Source organism: Chlorocebus sabaeus, chromosome 2 (genome assembly GCF_047675955.1).
Source record: "Chlorocebus sabaeus isolate Y175 chromosome 2, mChlSab1.0.hap1, whole genome shotgun sequence".
Classification (NCBI taxonomy): Eukaryota; Metazoa; Chordata; class Mammalia; order Primates; family Cercopithecidae; genus Chlorocebus; species Chlorocebus sabaeus.
In genome coordinates this window covers 40403528-40431222 of record NC_132905.1, presented here as the reverse complement: position 1 = coordinate 40431222, position 27695 = coordinate 40403528, and the positions used below count along the sequence as shown (strand labels likewise).

General features: G+C 40.2%; 1 protein-coding gene across 1 annotated transcript in view; it reads right to left on the bottom strand.

The window, feature by feature from the left end:
- The window catches only part of ITCH (itchy E3 ubiquitin protein ligase), a 137778-nt gene that overhangs the window by 55599 nt on the left and 54484 nt on the right, over positions 1–27695 (bottom strand). The window contains exons 7-11 of the mRNA XM_008021369.3: positions 23785–23830; positions 9533–9690; positions 7489–7678; positions 5380–5475; positions 1889–2063 (exon numbers count right to left, since the gene is read on the bottom strand). Of these exons, the coding sequence (XP_008019560.1) occupies positions 1889–2063; positions 5380–5475; positions 7489–7678; positions 9533–9690; positions 23785–23830 (665 nt within the window). The remainder of the gene's footprint in view (positions 1–1888; positions 2064–5379; positions 5476–7488; positions 7679–9532; positions 9691–23784; positions 23831–27695) is intronic.

Genomic DNA, 27695 nt, shown 5'->3' with positions numbered 1-27695 from the left:
ATTAATTCATTTCAGCTTATATCTTTGGCTATGTTAACTAAAATAGGCTGTTTAGATTCTATGTGATTTCAAACCACTCTACATCAAGTACAAAGAGTAAAAATTTCAGAAAGTTGTTCAGATTATGTTGGATTGGTGGGGGGGAACAAGATGATGAAGGAGAAGCTGCCCTTAAAAAAAAAATTCCAAAGACCCTGAGTCCTAAATCGGTCAGGTTTACAGTAGTCAAAATATACAGTTGGTGCTCCAGAAATCTGCTAAATCTCTCTTCTAAAAGAATGTTTTGAATTATGTAATGCAAAAATGAGATAAAGGGTACATATACAGAGGTGAATATGAAGAAGAGAAGAGATGGGAACTAACATTTCTAAGCATTCAGTATGTGCCAAATATATTGGAACTTTATTTTAAAGAATCCTCAGAAAAACTGAGGCAATTTTATATCTGTATTTATTTTACAGATAAAGGAAATAAGTCTTGATGAGGTTAAGTAACTAACTCAAAGTCATACAGAGAAAGTTAACTGTGGAACCAGGATTTGAACCCAGACGTGTCTGACTCCAAAGCCCATGCTCTTTCCACTGAACACCCATGTGGAAACTAGTTTTAAAGAAGGCAGGCAAGCTAGGCATTCAAACCTAGAAGAAATTTGGCCAGGCATACCACAGGTGATTATAATTTAGAAAGGAAGATGTAAAACAGCACAGAAAAAAAAAATGAAAAGAAGGGTAAAGTACACAAGAGACACAATTAATTTCAGCTTTAAAACCACTGGGAGGGGAAATATAGTTAACATTTGTTCAGAGAAAGTGGCAGGAAAAATTGTTATATGAAAGAAAAGTACCTGAGTCATAAGCAGGGAACAAAGGGAAGGCTGCTGATAAAGGTGAATTTGTCTACATCAGTGAGTGCTGACTATTATGATGATGAGGTATCAGGAATAGGCAAGAATATGAAGAAAAGGGATAAAACCATGCCTGGTCAGGACAGGAATGTGAAAGGTGCTGTTTTACGCTGATGAATTCTAACAGGGATGATACCAATGGCAGTGGAGGGGAAGAGATGGTGATGGAGAGGGGCATTTTCTCCTGAGCTCTTTAAGATTTTATTTTCTTCCATTTAGGTTCTATATAACAAATCAATCTTGCTTGGCACAGAGAATCAAATTTCTCAATGGATTATTTTCCTTTTCCTCCAGAGAAAAGATCAATGATACCGTATGACTTGAGAGATTATAAAATTCCTACCACCAAAGACTGCATAGCAAAGGAAGATTTTGGTGTACTTACACTATTACTGCAATATTGCTCTATAGGAAAATATGTAAAAGTTAAAGCATTTGTTTCCAGAAGGGAAATGATTTTATATCAAAGATAATAAAGATTTAAAGACAGAATAATACAGTAAGCATACTCTATAAAGGATCAAATTTCTTCAGTCTGCCAGAGTACCAAATAATTTTTTAGGTAAGCCTTACCTCCAAATGGTAAAAAGTGGTTAAACTCTATCATCAGTTTTGTACAACCACGTTAGAGTCAGATGCTCTTAGACCCAAGTCACTAGCAAATTTAGAAATCTTTTAATTATTTTCAAGCTGCTTGAGTTTATTTTTACTATTCTTTTGTTCATGAATTTTAAGTTGTCCTAACTTCTTTTTTGCTTATTTTTGACATTAAAAAGAAAAGGAACTTGGACTTAAGAAAATTACTAAAAGGAAAGACTAGATCACACACAGAATACCCCAGACGAGGTCTAAAAATACCTACTAACAGCAACAACTGGGTTGCCATGCTACTTGCACCTTCTTTTTAGTGCTTTCCATGACATATGCTGGAAGGGGCTAGAAACAAAATACTCTTACTAGTTTATTAAACAACAGCCTGCTTACCCCATAAATGAATCTCTGGTTAAACTGCTGCATTGCTCCTTGAAGCTGACTACGCTGTAGCTGCCATTGTTCATAGTTCCGGACAGATTCCAGTGTTGGCCTCTGCCACGTTGTTGTTCTTGTGAAATGGTCAACATAATAAATACGTCCCATGTTGTCAACCCGCCGTTCCCAGCTAAATCAGAAAAAAAAAAAAAAAAAAAAAAACAAGCTAATTCAACAAATACTTGTGAAACAGACAGAAGATTTTACCTTGAGAAACTACTTTTAATTTATATGGACTTTTTTATGCATTTTAAAATAGTTTGTAAGTAAACTTAAGAGAAATGTTTCTAAAAATTTATTTCTTGAAAGTTCATAAGATACATTAGTTAGGTTCTTAAAATGCAATACATATTTAGCGAGTAAGTCTCAAACAGTCATTAAGTTTTGAGCTTCTGTTCAACGTTCTTTTCACTGTTTCAATCATAACAGGGACGCAAATTGAATTTATAGCTTTGGACAGATATCAAAGAGCACTTTTTGGCCAAGTGCAGTGGCTCACACCTGTGATCCCAGCACTTTGGGAGGCCAAAGTGGGTGGATCACTTGAGGTCAGGAGTTTAAGACCAGCCTGGCCAACATAGTGAAGCCCCTATCTCTACTAAAAATACAAATAATTAGCCAGCCGTGGTGGTGCATATCCATAGTCCCAGCTACGCGGGAGGCTGAGCAAGAGAACTGCTTGAAGCTGTGAGGTGGGGGCTACAGTGAGCTGAGATCATTCCAATACACTCCAGCCTGGGCAACAGAGTGAGTCTCCATCTCAAAATAAAAATAAAAATAAATCAAACACACACAAAATTTTTTGCAAGAACACAACTAACTTCCTATCTTTTTTTATTTTTATTTTTTTGAGACAGAGTTTCCCTCTTGTTGCCCAGGCTGGAGTGCAATGGCGCAATCTCGGCTCATCACAACCTCTGCCTCTTGGGTTCAAGTGATTCTCCTGCCTCAGCCTCCTGAGTAGCTGGGATTACAGGCATGCATCACCACGCTTGGCTAATTTTGTTTTGTTTTGTTTTTTGAGATGGAGTCTCGCTCTGCCGCCCAGGCTGGAATGCAGCGGCCAGATCTCAGCTCACTACAAGCTCCGCCTCCTGGGTTTACACCATTCTCCTGCCTCAGCCTCCCGAGTAGCTGGGACTACAGGCGCCCGCCACGTCGCCCAGCTAGTTTTGTGTATTTTTTAGTAGAGACGGGGTTTCACCGGGTTAGCCAGGATGGTCTCAATCTCCCAACCTCGTGATCCGCCCGTCTCGGCCTCCCAAAGTGCTAGGATTACAGGCTTGAGCCACCACGCCTGGTCAATTTTGTATTTTTAGTAGAGACGGAGTTTCTCCATGTTGGTCAGTCTGGTCTCGAACTCCCAACCTCAGGTGATCTGCCCACCTCGGCCTCCCAAAGTGCTGGGATTACAGGCGTGAGCCACCAAGCCCGGCCAACTTCCTATCATTTTAAATGGGTACAAAATATGTAAGTAAATATTGATACAAATGTTCTAAATAAAACATTTGAAACATAATTGACTGTGTTGATTATGAACATAATTCATAAATGAATTGAATGATTTCATGATTTCTACCTGGTTGGTTATTTAGGGTGGTTTCCAATATTCTGATGTTATAAAAAATAAAACAATGAATATCCTAATGCAGCAAATGGTTTCTTCCTTTGAATTATTTCTTTAGGATAAATTTCACATAGAGGATTATGGTATGTATTAATACATAATTATGGTGGGCAGATGCAGGGAGGATGACAGGGTCTGGCTCTGTTGACCAGGAGTACAGTGGCACGATCACAGTTCACTGTAATCTTGAACTCCTGGGCTCAAGAGATTCTCCCTCTTCAGACTCCTGATTAACTAGGGCCACAGGTATATGCCACCATGCCCAGCTAATTTTTTTTACTTTCTATAGCAACGGGGTCTCACTATGCTACCCAGGCTGGTCTCAAACTCCTGGCCTCAAGCGCCCATCCTACCTTGGCCTCCCAAAGTGCTAGGATTTCAGGCATCAGCCACTGTGCCCAGCCACAGCAGCAATTAATAAGGTAAAGTTCCTCACCAACACTTGATATTATCTGCTAATTTAATAACTAAAACAGTACCTTTTCAGGGTATATTTCCTTCAGATTACTAACAAGGTTAAGTATTTTTCCATGTTTGCTACTGACATTCCTCTGGATTAAAAAATATTTTTTCTCCAATTATTTTATATAAGGTTTCTTGGTTTTTGGGGGGTTTTTTTTTTGACAGAGTCTTCCTCTGTCTCCAGGCTGGAGTGCACTGGTGCAATCTCGACTCACTGCAACCTCTGCCTCCCAGGTTCAAGCCATTCTCCTGCCTCAGCCTCCCAAGTAGCTGGGACTACAGGCGCACACCATGGCACCCAGCTAATTTTTAAATTTTTAGTAGAGATGGGGTTTCACCATGTTGGCTAGGCTGGTCTCGATCTCTTGACCTCGTGATCCGCCCACCTCAGCCTCCCAAGGTGCTGGGATTACAGGCGTGAGTCACCGCGCCTGCACTATAACGTTAATGTTAAAGGCTTAACACCATGTATTAATATATCCTTAACTTCCCCAATTAATTTGAAATGATTTTGCTATTAAATACAGTTTTTTAAATATAATAAGAATTTCATTTTAATATATGATGGGGCTCTAATTCTTATTCATTTAAATAATTACTCTTGAAGAAACTAATACTCAAACTACAGTATTAGTAAACAGGTAAACAGTTTAGACAAGAAAAGTCAAGGAAAATTTTTTTTTTTTGAGATGGAGTCTTGCTCTGTCACCCAGGCTGGAGTGCAGTGGCATGATCTCTGCTCACTGCAAGCTCCGTCTCCCAGATTCACATCATTCTCCCGCCTCAGCCTCCTGAGTAGCTGGGACTATAGGCACCCGCCACCACGCCCGGCTATTTTTTTTTTGTATTTTTAGTAGAAACGGGGTTTCAGCGTGTTAGCCAGGATGGTCTCAATCTTCTAACCTTGTGATCTGCCTGCCTCGGCTTCCCAAAGTGCTGGGATTATAGGGTGAGCCACTGCGCCCGGCCGACCTAGGGAATCTTTAGGTCAGAAATGAGTGAAAATAGGGCCAGGCGTGATAGCTCACCCCTATAATCCCAGCACTTTGGGGGGCCAAGGCAAGAGGATGGCTTGAGCTCAGGAGTTCAAAAGCAGCCTGGGCGACATAGCAAGACGTTGTTTCTATATAATAAAGAAAAAAACAAAGAAATATGAGTGAAAACAAAAATCATTTATCAGGTTCTGAATTAATCAGTTATCTAGCTCTCTTCTTTCTAATTTGTACTTACCACAAAACAAAGTGGACAGAGAAAGGGTTGACAGGAAAAAGTAAAATAGAAATGTAGGGAAGACTATACATATGTAATCCACAATTCTGACTAAATAAAATTATTCTTTTTAAATTCAGATACTTACCCAGGAGGTAGAGGTTCTGGTCTATCCCATGTTGTTCTTTTCTCAACATGATCTACATAGTAAACTCGTCCGTGCTGGTCCACTCTCTGCTCCCAACTTAAATACAAAATTGGAAGGCTGGTAAAATACTTGCATGAGTTACTTGGCTTTTTAATCCTGTCTTTGCCTTTTTCCATTAAATGACCACTATTGAACTAAGGCAAATAAGGATATCAGTTTAGAAAGATGATACAAATACAATTTAAGAATAAAGTGAAGAAATGTAATCTTCAGGCGGTGGCACACAGTGAATTCAATTTCTTCTATGCAAGTATCTGCTCTAGGAGAAAATACATCCTAAAGAGGCTTGAGGTCAGTCAAGCTAGGATACTGAAGTCACTGTCAATCAGGGTATAATCTGGATTTGAGTGGAAACAAATGGCCAGGCACGGTGGCTCATGCCTGTAATCCCAGCACTTTGGGAGGCCGAGGCGGCCGGATCACTTGAGGTCAGGAGTTCAAGATGAGCCTGGCCAACATGGTGAAACCCCAACTCTACTAAAAATACAAAAATTAGGGCGCAGTGGCTCACACCTGTAATCCTAACAGTTTGGGAGGCCGAGACAGGTGGATTACTCGAGGTCAGGAGTTCAAGACCAGCCTGGCCAACATGGTGAAACCTTGTCTCTACTGAAAATACAAAAATTAGCTGGGTGTGACAGTGGGCACCAACTACTCAGGAGGCTGAGGCAGGAGAATCACTTTAACCTGGGAGGCAAAGGTTGCAGTGAGCCAAGATTGTACCATTGCACTCCAGCCTGGACGACAGAGCAAGATTCCATATCAAAAAAAAAAAAAAAAAAAAAAAAATTAGCCAGGCATGATGGCAGGTGCCTGTAATCCCAACTACTTGGGATGCTGAGGCAGGAGAATCACTTGAATCCAGAAGGTGGAGGTTACAGTGAGCCAAGATCCCACCACTGCACTACAGCTTGGGTGACAGAGCAAGATTTCATCTCAAACAAACAAATAAAAAATAAACAAGAAAAAATTACATTTGAGTATCTTAAAAACAATCTATGAAAATAGTCTTAAAATAATCAGTAGAGATTAAAATGGGATTATGAGCACAAATTTTCTCTGTTTTCGGAATTATCTATCACTTTGCTATAATGATTTTTCTTTTTTCCCCAAGATGGAGTTTTGCTCTTGTTGCCCAGGCTGGAGGGCAGTGGCATGATCTTGGCTCACTGCAACCTCCACCTTCCAGGTTCAGTCAATTCTCCTGCCTCAGACTCCCGAGTAGCTGGGATTACAGGCACCCGCCACCATATCCGGCTAATTTTTTGTGTTTTTAGTAGAGATGGGATTTCACCATGTTGGCCAGGCTGGTCTCGAACTCCTGACCTCAGATGATCTGCCCGCCTCAGCCTCCCAAAGTGCTGGGATTACAGGCGTGAGCCACCACGCCCAGCCTATAATGATTTTATGATGAAAAAAAATTTTGATATTAAAAAGGGATTTTTTCCCCCTCAAAGAAAAAAGCAATTGGAATTAGGTGATTATTTTATTAATTGGCCTTGGTTAACTTTCAGGGTCCATTGATGAAAAAATATATTTTTCCACTTTGCCCTGAAGATTTCAAATATGTTGCGTTTTCCTTGTTCATTTTGACTCTAGATCCCCCAAAATCAGTTATAATATCATAAAAACAGTCGGCTGGGTACAGTAGCTCATGCCTGTAACCCCAGCACTTTTGGAGGTTGAGGTGGGTCGATCACTTAAGGTCAGGAGTTCGAGATCAGCCTAGCCAACATGGTGAAACCCCGTCGCTACTAAAAGTACAAAAATTAGCCGGGCTTGGTAGTGCACACCGGTAATCCTAGCTACTCGGGAGGCTAAGGCAGGAGAATTACTTGAACCCAGGGTGCGGAGGTTGCAGTGAGCCGAGATCGCGCCACTGCACTCCAGCCTGGGAGACAGAGCAAGACTCCATCTCAAAATAAAGCAATTTAAAAAGAGTGATTGAAACAATGGAGTTTACTGTTGTTTACTATTATTTTCCTTATTAATAAGCAGGCTTATGGAGAAGACTAAAGACAATGTATGTTAATTTCAAAAGTTACTCACCCAGGTGGCAAGGGAGCTTGAGTTACAGGATTTAATGGCCTAGGGCCTGAGCCTCCAGATATAGTAAGAGGAATTATTAATCCAGATGTTGCTCCTTCAGATGTATTTGTATTTGTATTTGTCGGTGGCAGAGAGCCTGTACTAGACCCATCACTTTCAGAAGTGGCAGATGGTGAACCATTGACAGATGCTATAAAAGATTTGGGGAAAACAGGAAAAGAATCTTTTATTTTCTAAAATTCAGGATAGAATTTTAACTGTAACAAATAAAAGGCAGATAACAAATATAAAACTTAAGATGTAGATACACAGGTGAAAATTACTTAAAGAAATAAGTAATGGAAATAACCAATGCTGCCACTTAATAGGCTTGTTTACTTCTTCGGTCCTGTCTACCCCTATGTCCCATTATTAATTACAAAGTAGGTACAGGTTCTCTGATCTCCTGATGTCATAGGAAATAAAAACTTTTAGAATAGGAAATCATTAATATTCCTTGGTATTTTAAGTTCATTTATTAATTTTCCAGCTCTTTAAAACTGCTTTCCTGTGAAACCCTGCAGATTACAGACCAATTTTTTATGTTGGTTAATAATATGGAAGGTCTGACTGATAAGCAATAATATTCTTACAAATAGTAACTGGTCATATATTACACCTTTAAGAAATACTTGTGGACAAAACAGTGTCTAGAGGAGGTCAACAAGTTTATAATAAACACATCTTAAAGACTCACAATATACTGTTATTCAAATTATCTATAAAAGGGGAAGATGTGCTTGCAGTGCCTTATGCCCGTAATTCCCACGCTTTGGGAGGCCGAGGCAGGCGGATCACTTTCAGCTCAGGAGCTCCAGACCAGCCTGGGCAACACGGCAAAACTCCATCTCTACAAAAAATATAAAAATTTAGCCAGGCATTGGTGGCTCATGACTGTGGTACCAGCTACTCGGGAGGCTGAGGCTAGAGAATCACTTGAGCCTGGGAAGCAGAGGTGGCAGTGAGCTGAGATGTCACCACATTCCAGTCTGGGTGACATAGTGAGACCCTGTCTCAGAAAATTAAAAAATAAAAAGGGGAGGATGTATAACCGAATAGAAATTCATTTAAGAAAATGATTTGCAGGGCTGGGCGTGGTGGCTCAAGCCTGTAATCCCAGCACTTTGGGAGGCCGAGACGGGCGGATCACGAGGTCAGGAGATCGAGACCATCCTGGCTAACACGGTGAAACCCCGTCTCTACTAAAAAATACAAAAAACTAGCCGGGCGAGGTGGCGGGCACCTGTAGTCCCAGCTACTTGGGAGGCTGAGGCAGGAGAATGGCGTAAACCCAGGAGGCGGAGCTTGCAGTGAGCTGAGATCTGGTCACTGGACTCCAGCCTGGGCGACAGAGCGAGACTCCATCTCAAAAAAAAAAAAAAAAAAAAAAAGGAAAATGATTTGCAGAGAACTAATGTACTTTCCCAGTAATATTTGGTTTAACTACACTGCATTCCCTGCCCATATATTAGCAGAGAGAAATAATAAAAGATAAGATTAAAGATTTGTTCTGGCTATCAGAGAAATGGATATTCTAACTGTAGGTGTTCACATTTTTACTACCTAAAATATGCTTATCTGTTGTGTATTTTTTATTTAAAATCTGAGTCATTTAGCATTGTTGGGTTTTCATTTACTAACTTTTTAAAGGATATACTAGGAATAAGCAACCAAATCCTTGACTATTTAATACATTTATGTTATAGTTACAAACCATGTAAGAAAGGTGCAATGTTATTGCAATGTTATCTGTACCACCTATACTTTATATTATGCACATGTCATTTTCATTCTCAATAGAGCACTGCCTCAGTAACGTCACCTTGAATAAAAACTTAGGAAAAAGGCACTTTTGGTTACCTACAGAAAGATCATTCTCTTCCAAAATCTTAAATGTAAAAATACACGCCGAAAATTCACCTAAAAGAATTTCCTGACACTTACCTGAGAATTAATTGCCAACCAGAACATTATTTATGAGAGTACTGAGAGCTGGAATACAAACCTGGTCTACGTGGGGTGGGTGGTGGTGGTCGTGAAGGTCTTGGAGGTCTAGAAGGTTTAAAACCGCCATTTGAGAGTGATGGAGAATTATTCCCATTGACTCTCCTATTTTCACCAGCTCCTGCATCTTCGGGATCATCTGATCCATTTGTGCTCAGTCTGGGTAAGAAGAGGGGAAAAGGAAGGGGGAGAGAAAAATAATGAATACTCCCTGAATTTAACATCTAGAGATAGAGTGATGGGTTGTCCAAGGGCACAGGAATACTTGTGGCCATTCAGAACTATTAGGTATGCTGGTTCGTATTTCAAATAAGCCTTCAGGAGGCCCTATATTAATAGGAACAAAGTCAAGTTTTCAAAATCCTTATAAACGGTACTACTTGATCACAAGCACAGACAACTTTACCATTGTTGTTTCTTGGTTTCCACTGGCTATTAATATTAATTCAAGTTTGAGGCAGGTCTGGTTTTCCCATGTTAGGAGAACGAAGTGCACGTATTTCCCAGGGACTAGACCCTGATAATCCCCCACCTCAGTACAATGGTACACAAAAAGTTCAAAGCTAGTGATTTAGAGTAGAAGTACCCACAGACCTTTTTTGAAAGGAGCTGTCATTTATTCAAAGCAATGACATCAACTGGAGGGATAGAAAGGAGGGAAGAACACTAACAGGAAATGTCAGACTGAAAGCTACTGCTACTGTTGGCTAAATATAGTTGATTCCTTTTCCTTCCAGAGGGGCTCTAGTCATAGATTAGAAACAAGGGCATAAGTAGCCAGTCTGCAGATGTCTCAGCCAAGGCTCTGGTATATACTACCTCCAAACCACTACACGGTACTAACCCATATTCCTAGGAATTTCAGAATAAGCCTGAACAAAATAAAATCTAATAGATTCAACTAACAGAGGCTGGGTGCTGTGGCTCACGCTTGTAATTGCAACACTTTGGGAGGCTGAGGTGAAAGGATCACTTAAGCGCAGGAGTGAGAGATCAGCCTGGGCAACATGACAAGACCCTGTCTGTACAAAAAAATTTAAAAAGTAGCTGGGCATGGTGGGGCACGCCTGTAGTCGAAGCTACTAAGGAGGCTGAGGTGGGACGATTGTTTGAGTCTGGGAAGTGGAGGTCGCAGTGAGCTGAGCTTGCGCCACTGCACTCCAACCTGGGAGACAGAGTGAGATCCTGTCTCAAACAAAACAAAGAAACAGAGACACAGTATCATGTATTAAATTATTTTTCTGTAAAACGTGTATTGCAATGATTTATTTTTAATAAAAACTGTATAACATGATGTTTTGATATACATAGTGAAAAACATTACTGCAGTCAAGCTAATTAACATCTCTCTCCTCGCATAGTTTTGTTTTTCTTTCTTTCTTTTTTAGACAGAGTCTCATTCCATCACCCAGGCTGGAGTGCAGTGGTGTGATCTCAGCTCACTGCAACCTTCACCTCCCAGGTTCTAGTTCTTATGCCTCAGCCTCCCGACTAGGTAGGACTACAGGCACCCACCACCATGCCCAGCTAATTATTTTGTAGAGACAGGGTTTTGTCATGTTGCCCAGGCTGGTCTTGAACTCCTGACCTCAAGCAATCCTCCCTCCTTGGCCTCCCAAAGTGCTACGATTATAGGCATGAGCTGCTGCGTACCTGTCCTCATATTTTAAAAGATATTTTCAAACTATGTACCACAGAAATCCTTTAGGGCCTTTCTATTCAAAGTGTGGTCTTTAAAACAAAAGGACAAGCACTATATAGGAGCTTGTCAGAAATGCCCAAACTTCAAAACTATTCTAGACCTACTACATCAGAGCTAGCATTTTAACAAGATCCCCAGATTATATATGTGGAGAGTAAGTTATGACAAGCACTACTTTGGGGGTTCCCCAATATTTTTAATAGAGGGACAACTCAGTAATTGGCAGTCAGCACCTGATTAGTGTTGACTACCTGCAGAACATAGTATGAATGCAGAAAGAGTCAGCTTTGACACTGCTTCCCTTCTAACTGAGGTTTCCAAAACCATTTAAGACTGCATATTGTCTCTCCATGCTATTTTAAGAGGTTCCTAATTAGTTTGAAAGAAGAGTTCCTGCTGCTTTTTAAATAACAGGTAACAACTAGTAGAATAGACCAAAAATTGGGAAATTAAGGTTTCTAGCTCTGACTCTGCTACTGATGAGCTATGTGACCAAAGAATGAATCCTAAAATGTATTATCTTGACTACAAGATTCCTAAAAATCTTTCAGCTAGAAAATTCACACTAAATTGCACATTCAGTGCTAGACAAGTTTTAGGGGTATGTGAGGGATGGGGAGAACATTCAGTGCATGAGATAAACCTACCATGATAAAGGTACAGCAGAAACTGGATTCCAAAAAGGCTATGATTTGTTGCTGGGGATTAACATTTCGGGAATTTTAACATCACTGCTATGTACCCTTCTAACATTTTGATCTCAATTTTTCAATGGAATTATCTGATAACCCATACAACTCCTTAAATTTCCTTGATACTGAGAATTGTTCCTCTTTCTAGATCTTGAACTCTAAAATCCCTCTAACTACAACTTCCTATTCATTCTACCTGCCTCCTGCAATATCTCTTATTCAGTCTCATCACAACCTTCAACTCCTCCCACAATCTTTACAGTTCATCAGCTCACTTTACGCCTTACTTGAACTTCAATCATAGGCTACTTTCCCTAGTAGTTTCAATTCCTTCACCCTTGCCCAACTGCTTCCCCTCCCAGAAATTCTTTCACCACAACTAATCCCTTTTCTACTTTGTCCATTACTATTCTCTCGGACCAACAAGTAATGCTGAAGAATGTTCCAGTTGAGAAGTCAGGTGTATTTTAGTGGAGTAAATAAACTAAGTAAACTAGCATATTAAAGAGCAGGCTGCTCTACAAATGATCCTGATAAATTTTCCACTGGGCCCAGCAAAGATAAGGTCAGAGGTTTTCACTTCCAATTATTTAAGACAAAAACTCTTTTCTCCCCTCTTATTAAAAAGAAGAAATTGCCAGGGCACAGTGGCTCACGCCTGTAATCCCAGCACTTTAGGAGGCCAAGGTGGACAGATCACTTGAGATCAGGAGTTTGAGACCAGCCTGGCCTATATGGCAAAACCCCATCTCTACTAAAAATACAAAAATTAGCTAGGCATGAGCCTGTAGTCCCAGCTACTCAGAAGGCTGAGCTGGGAGGATCGCCTGAACCCAAGAGGCAGAGGTTGTGGTGAGCGGAGATTGCACCACGGCACTCCAGCCTGGGCAACAGAGCAAGACTCTCTCTCAAAAACAAACAAACAAACAAACAAACAAACAAACAAATCACAGCTCAAGACTCCTGGGAGCTCGGGAATTATAAATGATGGATGATTTTGACAACCCAACCTAGTAGTAAAACCATGGGTTCAATGAGATTAGTGTGCTGGTATTAAAATTAATGTGAATAAAGAAATTAATAATTTGGTAGGACAAAAAGCTCTAAGTCCTATACAATCATACAGACCTAGGCAAAAGATAGAAAAAAATTAAAATTGTGCTTCAGTCTATATATTTGTATTATAGAGTATTCAAATTCCTAAAACTGGATTATGTCAAAGAGACCAAGCCAACATTGGCTACAGTTGACATTATTCAACAACTTCATTTGGGTTATCTATACTGCTTAGAAATCAATCAGTTTCTACATCTCTAATCCACTCCTGGACCCATCCCCAGTGCCCCCTGCAAACCTTTTCCATCTCCTCAAATTGCTAATACCAATCTGCAGCTATCCCTGACTCTTCTTCTTCCCTAAAATAATGATTATCTGCTATCCCTCAACTTTCTCCCATACCTTAAAATTTCTCTGTGCCACTAACTATCATCATCTGTTTCCCATGTCTGAAAAAGTCTCTCTCCCTTTCTTCAAGGATGATTTGCCTATTATGTCCTGGATGGCAGACTATAACCTCTAGGACTGCCCAACATCTTTTAATGCTTTCTTGCATCTTAATTACATTCCTTTCTTACAGACCTTTTGTCTTACTCTACAAATATAATCAATCACCCAAACCTAAAATGTTTCCTCAATCCTATCTGTTCCTCAAGCTGTTTCCCATTCCCCTTTCCTTCACTATACTCTTTTTTTAAATGCAGTTGGCCGGGCACGGTGGCTCACGCCTGGAAGGGTGCAGTGCCTCATGCCTGTAATCCCAGTACTTTGGGAGACTGAGGCACGAGGATCACAAGGTCAGGAGTTCGAGACCAGCCTGATCAACATGATGATGAAACCCCGTTTCTACTTAAAAAAAAAATACAAAAATTAGCTGGGCATGGTGGTGCGCGCCTGTAATCCCAGCTACTCAGGAGGCTGAGGCAGGAGAATCACTTGAACCTGGGAGGCAGAGGTTGCAGGGAGCCAAGATTGCACCATTGCACTGCAGCCTGGGCTGGAAATGCAGCCATTTTGAAATGGAGACTCCATTTCAAAAAAAAAAAATGCAGTTAATATAGTCAGTGCATTTTAATTTTTTTTTCATTTGGGGTTTTGCTCTGTCACCCAGGCTGGAGTGTCATGGCACAGTCATGGTTTACTGCAGCCTCAGCCTCCCAGGCTCATGTGATCCTCCCGCCTCAGCCTCCTGGGTAGCTGGGAATACAAGCATGTACCAACATGCCCAGCTAATTTTTGTATGGTTTTGTAGAGACAGGGTCTTGCCATGTTGCCCAGGTTAGTTTCAAACTCCAGGGTTCAAGCTATCTGCCCACCTCAGCCTCTCAAAGTGCCATGATCATAGGCATGAGCCACTGCGCCTAGCCCCCATTTTAATTTTTAAAACAGACTTTCAAAGAACAAACGTAACCTCTAATTATAAAATAAAAATTATCTGCCATCCTATATCCTGGAGATAATTACTACCAAGATATAGGACTATCTCTTGTCAGTCCTTTGCATTGGATATGACTGCAATCACATACTGTATAACGGTTTCATGTTCTGGGTGGGTTTTTATTTGGTTAGTTACTCAGTACATATTGGGCATTTCCCCCAAATTATTGAAAATCATTTTGAATGACTGTAGAAAATTATATATAGACATGCCACAATTTAATCATTTTCTTTTCATTAGTCTTTTTGGGGATTTTTTTTTTTTTTTTTTTTGAGACATTGTTTCACTCTGTTGCCCAGGCTGGAGTGCACAGGCACAATCACTGCTCACTGCAGTTCCGACCTCCCCAGGCTCAAGTGATCCTCCTATTCCACAGGCACACCCCACCACACCTGGCTAATTTTTGTATTTTTTGTAGAGACAGGGTTTATCCATGATTACCATGGTAGTCTCGAACTCCTGGGCTCAAGTGATCCACCCACCTCGGCCTCCCAAAGTGCTGTGATTACAGGCGTAAGCCACCATGCCCTGCCTGGATTTCTTTTTTAGACAGATTACAAAATAGAACAGCCAAGTCAAAACATGCAAATATTCTGAAAGCTGAAAAATACTGGTTGCTTGTTTTTTTGTTTGTTTTGTTCTTGAGACAAAGTCTCGCTCTTGTCCCCCAAGCTGGAGTGCAATGGCACCATCTCAGCTCACTGCAACCTCCACCTCCTGGGTTCAAGTGATTCTCCTGCCTCAGCCTCCCCAGTAGCTGGAAATACAGGTGCCTGCCACCACGCCCGGCTAATTTTTATATTTTTAGTAGAGATGGGGTTTTACCATGTCGGCCAGGCTGGTCTCAAACTCCTGACCTCAGGTGATCCACCTGCCTCGGCCTGCTAAAGTGCTGGGATTACAGGCGTGAGCCACTGCGCCCGGCCTAAATTGTTTCTTTTTAATAGTGTTTCTTTTGGGTTTCTGAGACAGATTTTCGCTCTGTCACCTAGCCTGGAATGCAGTGGCGTGATCTCAGCTCACTGCACCTCCACCTCTCAGGTTCCAGAGATTCTCCTGCCTCAGCCTTTTGCGTAGTTGGGACTACAGACGCAGGCTACCATTCTGGACTAATTTTTGTATTTTTAGTAGAGACAGGGTTTCGCCATGTCACCCAGGCTGGTCTCGAACTCCTGGATTCAAGCAATCCACCTGCCTTGGCCTCCCAAAGGTACTGGGATTATAGGCATAAGCCACTGTGCCTGGCCCTAAAAAATAGTTTTAAAGGTAATAATTGATCTGTTCTCCCATTTGCTGGACATTTTCAAACTACGTATCGCAAAAAAAAAAAAAAAAAAAAAATACCCACTTCACCATAAAGTTTTAAAATCTTTGCCAATTTGGTAAGCAAAAATGTTAATGCTTTTTTAAATTGAAGATGAACAATATTTCATATAATTACAGGTCATTTGAGTTTCTTTCATGAACTATATATATATATGCTTTTTGTACATTTATCTATCATAAGGGAATAATTCTGCCTATTTTTAAGACATCTTTACAATCTGAGAATACTGAGCATCTCATATTGGTTAAATATTTCCTTTGCTTTTGATACTACATTTTTAAATTGTAAGAGTTTTATATTTCTATATAGCAAAATTTATTCAGCAATGAACTCTTCATATTTTCTTCTAGAGGTTTTAGTTTAATTTTTTAAAATCAATTTAAAAGTCAACATCGAATCTACTCTCATCTTGGGATAAGCTAAGGCACTAACCTGATTTTTCTTTTTCCAAACAGCCAGTTTTCCCCAGCTTATTAATCTAAGACTTAATTCTCTTTTGCAGCGTTTGATACTGTTAAATGTCCCATCTTTTTTTTTTTTTTTTTTTTTTTGACACAGAATCTCGCTCTGTCACCCAGGCTGGAGTGCAGTGGCACGATCTCGGCTCACTGCACTCTCCATCTCCCGGGTTCAAGCAATTCTCCTGCCTCAGCCTCCTGAGTAGCTGGAATTACAGGTGCGTGCCACCACACCCAGCTACCTTTTTTTGTATTTTTAGTAGAGATGGGGTTTCACCATGTTGGCCAGGCTGGTCTTGAACTCCAGACCTCAAATTATCCACCCACCTCGGCCTCTCGAAGTGCTGGGATTACAGAAGTGAGCCACCGCCACCGGCCAAATGTACCATCTTTTAAAAAACATTTTTCTCTTAATTTCTGTGACAGTGCTTTTGTAATCTTGTACTCCCACTTCTCATCATCCCTTTTTTGGTTTGTCCTCTTCCTACCATCCACTAAATATAGGTCTCTATGGTTGTGTTCTTGTTCTCCTTTTTTTTCTCCACAGATTTTTCCCTAGGATCTCAAACTCCATGATTTCTAAGGTTATCTCAGAGAACGATTCCCAAATCAATCTCTACTCTTTATCTCACTCCCATCCTCCAGTATCAAATTATCAACTAAATGCTAGAGATCTAGAATAACTCTCCCATCCCAAGGCCCTCCCTATCTTCCTTTTTTTAAAAGACAGTGTTGCTCTGTCACTCAGGCTGGAGTGCAACGGCACAATCACAGTTCACTGCAACTCTGAACTCCTGGGCTCAAGGGATCCTCCCGCCTTAGCCTCCCGAGTAGCTACCGGAGCATGTACTCCCGAGTAGTACAGGAGCATGCTACCTTACCTGGCTAATTTTTTATTTTATGTAGAGATGGGGTCTTGCTTTGTCCCTCAGGCTGGTCTCAAACTCCTGGGCTGAGGCAATCATCACTCTTGGGCCTCCCAAAAAGCACTGGGATTATAGGTGTCAGCCACCGTGCCCTACCAGGTTCCTCCCATTCCTCTAAACATTCCCTTCCTGTGGTCTCCCCTCCCTTTTAGGTTTTGGTTCTACGGACGATACTGCTGTCTTTCCAAGGCAATTTTACTTTTCATCTCCCTGTGCTTCTTGACACTCAGTATCTAAGTCCTGTTGATCCCACTTTCACATTCTCCCTCTACTCTTCAACCATCACTGCCTCAGTTCTAGCCTTCATTACCTCTCAATAGATTATTGTAACAAATTTCCATATAGGACTTTCAACCTTCATTCACCATATAATCCAAACTATATAACACTGTCAAAATATTGTTTCCTACAGAGTTCTGATCACACAGTCTCCTGTTCAAATATTTTAGGCTGGGCGTGGTGACTCATGCTGTAATCCCAGTACTTTGGGAGGCCAAGAAGGGTGGATCATCTGAGGTCAGGAGTTCGATACCAGCCTGTCCAACATGGTAAAACCCCATCTCTACTAAAAATACAAAAAATTAGCCGGGCCTAGTGGTACACGCATGTAATCCCAGCTACTCTGGAGGTTGAGGCAGGCGAATCACTTGAACACAGGAAGCAGAGGTTGCAGTGAGCCGAGGTCGCGCCACTACACTCCCCATCTGGGCGACAGAGCAAAACTCAGTCTTAAAAACAAAACAAAACAAAACAAAAATCAAATTATTTTAAAAGGCATTCCTTTCCATTAAAAAAAAAAAAAATTCTATAAACCTTTACTTGCAAACCTCCATCTGGTCCCAACCTATCTAACAATAAAAATAACATTATTAATGGCTAAGCACATAGTTGTATCCCAACTTCGGGTGGCAATAAAGCATGATAGTTATGAGCTCAGGCTCTGAAGGTAAGGCAGTTCCAGGTTCAACTGTGCCACTTAACTCTATTAACTCAAGCAAGTTCTTTTCCCTTTCTAAGCCTGTTTTCTCATCACCTACAAAAATGAGACAATAGTACCTAATTAATAAACGTTTAAGGACTAACTGAAAGAAGAGACATGTTGAGCATAGTGTCTATCATATAAGGGCAAATAAATATAAAGGGACTGATTCTACTCTCAAATCACCAAATGCCATTTTTCCCTGGAAATTACTGTATCTTTAGCCAAATATTGTGATTAAAGATTTTCTACAAAACAACCTGTGTTTTTCACCACCTTTGTTTTTCTTCTTTCTCCTTAGAATTCCTTCTTCCCTCCAATTCCTCTAAGACATGCATATACAATTTATAACTCTGTTTTAAGGTCTTAGGTCAAATATTATTTCTTCCATTAAGGCTTTATACATTTTACTTTACACACTATTTAATTTACATCTTTTAAAATAATCATGTATTATTTTCTAATAATAAAAACAACAACAGTTCAAAAAAGAAAAAAGATTCAAAGTATCTCTCTAATAAAAGGGCATGAGATTAAGACAGAGTGACAGTTCTAGCGAATTCTGCATGCTTGGACTTTGGGGAAGTCCTTATATAATTTTCCATTATATAAGAAGTCTGTTTCCATTATCTGTTGTTATTTCCCATAAGAGTTATAATTTGCAAAAACGTGTGTGTCTAACCATAGTGTTCTCAAAATGCAGACCCTGGTCTAGCAGCATCAGCATCACATGGAAATGTGTTAGAAATGCAAATCTTGAGCCCCACCCCAAACCTAATTAACCAGGTGATTCTAATGTGCTCTAAAGTTTGAGAAGCAGGGTCATACTGAAATAGTACTGGCGGTTTATTTTATTTATTTTAATAAGTTTAAGTTCTTTTAGTAAAGTGTGAGGCTAAAACTAAAAATAGATTGTGAAAATCAATCCGGCAATCCATACAGTATACAGAATTGTCAGCGGAACCAGCATCACGATTGGCTTTGAAAAGCAATTAGCTGGCTGGGGTGCGGTGGCTCACGGCTATAATCCCAGCACTTTGGGAGGTCATGGTGGGCAGATCACTTGAGGTCAGGAGTTTGAGACCAACCTGGCCAACATCGTGAAACTTCATCTCTACTAAAAATACAAAAAGTTAGCTGGGTGTGGTGGTGCATGCCTATAATCCCAGCTACTCAAAAGGCTGAAGCAGAATCACTTGAATCCGGGAGGTGGAGGTTACAGTGAGCCGAGATCACGCCACTGCACTCCAGCCTGGGCAACAGAGCGAGATACAGGCTCAAACAAAAAAGAAAAAAAAAAGCAATTAGCTGCTAATTATGTGCCATTATAACTTTGTTCCCCTATTCCACAATCTTACAAACATCTGCTAATTTCAATATACATATACATCTGACCTACACATAAGTTCATAAGTTATGGACAGGATAGAGAATCTCAGACAACCAAAATGCTATTATAGTACAACAAGGTCATAAGAAATATTCAAATAAAGAGTAACAATCAAGAAGGCACATGTGCTGGGCGTGATGGCTCATGTCTGTAATCCCAACACTTTGGGAGGCCGAGATAGGGCAACTGCTTCAGGCGAAAAGTTTGAGACCAGCCTGGGCAACAGAGCGAGAGCCTGTCTTTAAAATATAATAATAAATTTTTAAAAACGCACATCTAATGACAAAATCTTGAAAATCAGGCACCAATCATCTTGGTACTTCATAAAAATAAATAAATAAATAAATGAACAGAAGACAACATTGAGAAACATAAAACATCCTGACATGCTGTGGGGAAAACAGATCAACAAATACATTCATGATATAGACAGTGCTTGAATTAAGAGCAAAAGCTAAAATAACCTAAGGCTATTAGTAAACTTCCTAAATGATAACTATGGGGATGGAGGGAAGGATGTGAAGCCCTTGTCCACTAAATATATACTGCCCTGCCTTTTAGTTTTATAGTCATGAAATCTGCAAACAAAAGCAAAGGAGAAAAGGCAGTCACAGCTATGACTACTACTCATAATTGTGTAGTAACATTTAAACAGCATTTGACAGTTTACAAAATGCTTTTCAAACCCATTATCTCAAAGGTGTGTGTGCTCTGGAATAAAAGCTGATGCACAGGAACTTATGCTTAACACAAAAGACGTACTCAAAGATTGTCAGGCAGTCTCAGAAACCTAGAAGACATTGTTCCCCAAATTATTTATGACAATGATTCACGTAGGAAGATAAAAAGCACTGATGAAATAGCATTAAGTAGGGGATCCAGCAATGCCTTTATAAGATATTTAAAGATGTCCAGAGTACAAGTGGTTTGATGAAAATATTGTAAGAAAGAGACTTGCAGAAAACAAGCAAGCAACAACACATTGGCATAACAGAACCTTTTAATCAACATATAAAATTCGATCACATACCCACTTATTTATGCAAAGATGCAGGTTTATTGTGTAAAAGAAGAGGTTAATGACCAATGCAAACTGAAATACTAAAACATTTTACAGGGGAACTTTCAGGAATTCAAGAAATCTTCTACTAAAAATAATCATACTAAAAAAAGACATAAGAGACATAACAGGAGACTTCAGTCTACAGATAAATATGTAATTTTTTAAACCTGTCCTATTGTTATTTTTTTTTTGAGACAGGGTCTAACTGTCATCATGCTGAGTACACTGGCATGATCTCAGCTCAGTGAACTTCCCAGCTCAAGTGATCCTCCCACTTTGGGTGCCCTCCCCACTCCAACAGCTGGGACTACAGGCACGTGCCACCAGGCCTAACTATTGTTTTTTATTTTAATTTTTTTGTTGTTGTTTTGTTTTCTTTAGAGATGAGGTCTCACTCAATTGCCCAGACTGGTCTCAAACTCCTAGGCTCAAGTGATCCTCCTGTCTTAGCCTCCCGAAGTGCTGGGATTACAGGTGTGAGCTACCACGCCTGACCCCACTGATTTTAATCACAGTGAAGAATAAAAGTATCTGTTATTTTCTAGGCAAGAAGTTACTGCTCCTTAATATTCTACCTCTTGTGAGATTAGTTTAGATGATTCTTCGTCATGAAAATGTGAAGGTAGGTATCTATTAGGTAAGACACAACAGCTTTACAAACTGATTTTCCTAAAGATCTTGATAAGTTGTCTTTAACTTTTTATTATGAAAACTTTCATATATTGGCCAGGCACGGTGGCTCATGCCTGTAATCCCAGCACTTTGGGAGGCCGAGGAAGGCAGATCACAAGGTCAGAAGATTGAGACCATCCTGGCCAACATGGCGAAAACCCGTTTCTACTAACAGTACAAAAAATTAACTGGGCGTGGTGGCGGGCACCTGTAATCCCGGCTACTCGGGAGGCTGAGGCAGGAGAATCACTTGAACCCTGGAGGCAGAGGTTGTAGTGAGCCAAAATCGCACCACTGCACTCCAGCCTGGGTGACAGAGTGAGACTCCACCTCAAAACAAACAAACAAAAAAAAAAAACTTCCATATATTGGCCAGGCACAGTGGCTTATGCCTGTAATCCCAGCACTTTGGGAGGCTGAGGCAGGCAGATCACTTGAGATCAGGAGTTCAAGACCAGCCTGGCCAACATGGCGAAACCCCATCTCTACTAAAAATACAAACAGCCGGGCATGGTGGTGTGTCCTGTAGTCCCAGCTACTCAGGAGGCTGAGGTAAGAGAATCACTTGAACCCGGGAGATGGAGGTTGCAGTGAGCTGAGATCACGCCACTGCACTCCAGCCTAGGTGAAAGAGCGAATCTCTGTTTAAAAAAAAACAAAAAAACCAAAAACAAAATCCATAGATGACAAATGCAGATAGACTAATATAATAAACTCCCATGTACCCACCAGGACAGCTTCAACAACCATCAGTATTTTGTTCTACTTGCTTCACCTATCCTCCTCTGCAACATCTGACACTGTAATATCCCACCTTTGTGGATAATTTTCCCTTACAGTCTATGACATTACTTTTCTCATACTTCTCCCCTTCTGACTACTCCTCCTGTGGTTCATCATCTTCTTCCTACTCACTGCTTATGCAATTTAAGAAAAACAAAGAATCAAATGGAATTTTATAATCACTGCACTCTGTGGTTAAGACATGCCACTTACTGCTTTAAAAGCAGAATCATCTCCTTTCCTAATTTTATCTGCTATTACCAGTTTCCAGGATAACCAATAAGCAATCTAAGTTAATTCACATAGCCCAAGGCTTTCAACACCTTTTAGATGAAGGAGGCCTGCCCCTCCATACCTGTGGGTATTTCTCATCAGCTGGAGACGAGAGACTGAGAAAAGAAGTAGAACACAGACACAGAGTACAGAGAAAGAACAGTGGGCCCAAGAGACCAGCGCTGGTCTCTGATTTCCCTTGGTATTTATTGATCACTATTTTTACTACCTTGGCAAGGGGAGTGTGGCAGGGCAACAGGGTGATGGTGGGAGAAGGTCAGCAGGGAAAAATGTAAGCAAAGGAATCTGTATCATGAATAAGTTCAAGGAAAGGTACCGTGTCTGGATATGCTTGTAGGCTAGATTTATGTTTCACTTTACACAAACATCTAACTGTAGCAAAGAGTAACAGAGCAGTATTGCTGCCAGCATATCTCACCTCCAGCCACAGGGCGGTTTTCTCCTATCAGAATAGAACAAATGGTCGGCTTTACACCGAGACATTCCATTCCCAGGGAAGAGCAGGAGACAGAAACCTTCCTCTTATCTCAACTGCAAAGAGGTCTCCCTCTTTCCCTACTCCTCCTCAGCACAGACCCTTCACGGGTGTCGGGCGGGGGGATGTAAGGTCTTTCCTTTCCCACGAGGCCATATCTCAGGCTGTCTCAGTGGGGGGAAACCTTGGACAATACCCAGGCTTTCTTGGGCAGAGGTCCCTGAGGCTTTCTGCAGAGCATTGTATCCCTGGTTAATCAAGAATGGAGAATGGCGATGACTTTTACCAGGCATACCACCTGCAAACGTATTGTTAACAAGGCACATCCTACACAGCCCTAAATCCATTAAACTTTGATTCAATACAGCACATGTTTCTGTGAGCGCCAGGCTGGGGCTACAGTTACAGATTAACACCATCTCAAAGCAGAACAATTTTTCTTAGTACAGATCAAAATGGAGTTTCTTATGTCTTCCTTTTCTGCATAGACATAGTACAATCTGATCGCTCTTTCTTTTCCCCACATTGAGGTCCAAACTTGAAGGCAGATAGATACATGCAAGTGCTAAACCTAGGCTAACAGCAAACAACTGGTACAAAGCTCTACCCCTTCTAATGAAGGCCCAGATGATACCACAGCTAGTAGTGACCTTCACATACGTGTAAAGCTCCTATCTCAGCTTTTCTGAAAAAGAAACTTAACAGCCCAATGATGGCTCTGGGGTTTAGAATGTCCTGCCTCTGAAAAGGTGCCAGTATATTTATTTTCTACAAGTAAAAGAAGTATCAACAATTTGGTTATCCATAGCCCACTCCAGATAGCTGTAATCCAATAAGCTAAGAGCCTTCAATCTTTCACAAAGATTTCCCTTCTTCAGTTCTGAATTCTTTCTGACACTCATTTATTCTTGTATCATGAACCTGAAGTTTATACTATAATGAGTATTTAGGAAATCTATCTCTCTGCATTCTGCGGTAAGCAATCAGTGAATGCTTACCTTGTTTCATCCTTGGATCTGGAGCCATCGTCATTCTGAGAAGCACCTTTAACATCAAAGTTTAAACAGAAAATGAGTTTCAGGAGAGTAGTTTTCATGCTTTTTTCCTAAACATGCCATGTAAGCAAAGCCTTTTATTAAATCTTTGTAATAAAGAACATACTATAACTTAAATCCCAACATGACTTTAAAAGGAAAAACGTCATGTTCATGACTGCAAAAAAAGTCTACCAAAATTTTGTGCAAATGCTTAATAATTAATGGATAAGGGATGTTAATTACTAAAGGTATATCACTCATGCACTACTATTCCTGCCTTTTTTTTAGATATGTCTAACTCTAATTTGAACCTAGTGTTTTAACCATCTTTGTATCCCAAATACCTCATAAAAAAGTGCTGATCGCCAGCAGAATAAAATCGATTCCAGAAATAGAAAAACCCATAACGTCTCTCTTATGCAGGGGCCTGGAAAACAGCTTAAAAATTAGGAAAGCCACAAATGGGAATCCAAGTGGCCAAAAATTAACGCCCCAATGTTCCTATTTTCTTCTTGCTTTATTGATGGAAAATATTCTTAGGATTCAGTCAAGATCTTTTTACTGTAACAGTGTTGGAGGGGCCAGGTGCAGTAGCTCACACCTGTAATCCCAGTATTTTGGAAGGCCAAGGTGGGCGGATCACTCAGGTCATGAGTTCAAGACCAGCCTGGCCTACATGGTAAAATCCCATCTCTACTAAAAATACAAAAATTAGTCAGGAATGGTGGCAGGCACCTGCAATCCCAGCTACTTGGGAGGCTGAGGCAGGAGAATAGCTTGAACCCGGGAGGCAGAAGTTGCAGTGAGCCGAGAACACGCCATTGCACTCCAGCCTGGGCAACAAGAGCAAAACTCCCATCTCAAAAAAGTGTTGCAGGGAGGCTGCTAAAGGTAGGTACATTTAAAGAAGCAAAAACAAATGGTAAACAGGGAAAGAGAAAGAAAAATTATCAAACGCAGAAACAAGAACTCAAGTTCAACCATCTAGATTCATTTAGTAAAGGAACAATAGTCCCTGGATAGAATCATAGTTTAAAACAGTGAAATCATTACCATATTACAACAAAGCATAATTGGTGGATTAATTAAAAAAAAATGAGTCACCACTATACTATACCATACTTAGCAAAGTTGGTAAATGTCTCATCCACTCTAGAAATATATATCTTTAAAACAGTATGTGAATAAAATGTCTATAGAATGGAATTAATATTATTTGGTAATAAAAGAGAACAAACTAATGAAACACGCTATGTCATGGATGAACCTCAAAAACATTACGCTAAGTGAAAGAAGCCAGACACCAAAAAACACATATTTTATGATTCCATTTATACAAATGTTCAGAAAAACACAAATTTTTAGAGATAAAAAATAAAGGCCGGGCATGGTGGCTCACACCTATAATCCCAGCACTTTAGGAAGCTGAGGTAGGCAGATTGCCTGAGGTCAGGACTTTGAGACCAGCCTGGCCAACATGGCAAAACTTGGTCTCTACTAAAAATACAAAAATTAGCTGAGTATGGTGGTGGGCGCCTGTAGTCCCAACTACTCGGGAGGCTAAGGCAGGAGAATCACTTGAACCCGGGAGGCGGAGGTTGCAGTGAGCAGAGATTGTGCCACTGCACTCCAGCCTGGGCGACAGAGCAAGACTCCATCTCAAAAAAAAAAAAAAAAAAATAGATTAGTGGTGGTTACCTGTGGCTGACAGTGAGAAGGGAAGCTCCTGTAAACAGGCAAGAGGGATTTTACTGAGGGGATAAAAATGTTCTAAACCTAAATTACAGTGATAGTTGCATCCCTCACTTAAGTTACTAAAATTCATTAAGCTATACACTTGAAATGGGTAAATTTTATGTTGTATAAAATAGAACTCAATAAAGATGTTAACGTGGTAAAAAAAAATATGGTACAATGAAATATATTTTGGCTATAAAGGGTACATTTCAGTTTAAGAATGTTTTAATATGGAATACAGTCCCCTAAAATGGCTTATGAATGGGACACAAATGAAATCAGAAAACCACAACAAACTATCCAGCATAAGTTACTAAAATGTGTCTATTAGTATTTCACTTTTCTCAAAATTAAGAAAACCATTAGGAATACTCCATTTAAGTCAACCATGATTTGCTACTTCTAAACTTTCTCACTACAGTGACAAAGAACAGTATTTTAATCACATGAATTCTGAGAGCACACCGCCTAGGTTTGTATCCTAGCTTTATTACATACTTTGTGACCTTACAAAAGTATACTTGACTTCCTATACCTTTTCCTGCATGTATAAAATGGGGATGACACCTACTTCATAGAGTATTTGTAAGAATTAAACATGTAAACATCTAGCACGGTGCTAACACATATAAACAGTCATAATAACTATTATTTCTCAAAATTTACATCTCATTAAGAAAGTCTAAACAAGGGTCATTTTTCTTCTATATATATATATATTTTTGACAAAGGGTCTTGTTGCATTGTCCAGGCTGGAGTACAGTGGCATAGTCATAGCTCACTGCAGCCTCAACCTCTCAGGCTCAAGCGATCCTCCTACTTCAGCCTCCCCAAGTGGGAGGATACATGGATGCATGCCACCACAAAATCAGCTACATTTAAAAAAAATTTTTTTGAATACATGGAGTCTCACCATGTTGTCCATGCTAGTCTCAAACTCCTGGACTCAAGTGATCCTCCTGCCTTGGCCTCCCAAAGTGCTGGGATTACAGGTGTGAGCCACTATGCCTGGAATATTCATTCTTTTATTTCACTCCAATATAAAGTGAAGCCATAACTATGAAATTTATGGCATAAATTATTTAGATCTTATTCTCTGCTTACAACCAGAGAATAGTTAACAACAACAACAAAAATCTAACACCTATACAATGAATGTCCAAGAAGAGAACAATGGTTGTTCTTAACCACTGCATTTTACAAACGTATTGCCTTTTAAAGGTATTCCCAATCCAAATTTCCTCAAGAAAATTTTTCAGATTGCTAAACGCACGTTTTACCCACAAGAAACTTTGGAAGATCTACAAAGGTATCTTCTACTCATTAAGCTCGTCAAAATGGCCTGCCCTCCCACCACAAAATAACTAGCTCCTAGGTAAAGCAGTTTAACGCATCATTCCTATTTCTTGGATGTCTAGCAATCTCAAAAAAAGTGAACTGAAGCCAGGTGTGGTGGTGAGCACCTGAAGTCCCAGCTACACAAAAAGCTGAGGCAGGAGGACTCCTTGGGGCCCGGAGTTCAAAGGTGCAGTGTGCTATAACCGCTCCTCTGAATAGCCACTGAACTCTAATCTGGACAACACAGCGAGATCCAGTCTCAAAAAGAAAAAAAAACAAAGTGAATGGACACAAGTCTGCAGTGAGCAAATGTGAAAAACTAGGCTACCCAGAGGGCCATTTTCAATCCTCAAATGGATTAGAAAGCCTTGGGTCAGCAGCAAACCTGGGGTGCTGAACCAGAGCCTGCCACATTAGGCTGGTAAGGGTCTGATCCATTTTAGAAATACACATGTAGAAAAGGAGGTGAAGTGTTCCCAGTTCAGTGGTAAACCCTAGCAACTAGCAGAAGCAAAAGAAATTTTCTCTGGGGCAAAAAATCCCAAATTTAGGCCCTTAAGATTCCAACAGATTAAGATCAAATATAAACTTGCAATCGAAGAACAAATGCAAATGAAAACAAACCTCAATGAGGAAGAAACAAAAAACCATTTACATACCCAAGGATTTCAGACACTGGAATTACCAAATGGAGAACGTTTAAAAAAAAAATCCGATGTATCAAAAAAAGTTACAAGGAAGAAATGAGAAACTATTAAAAACAAGCATCAGCAATTCTACTCCTAAGGTATACATCC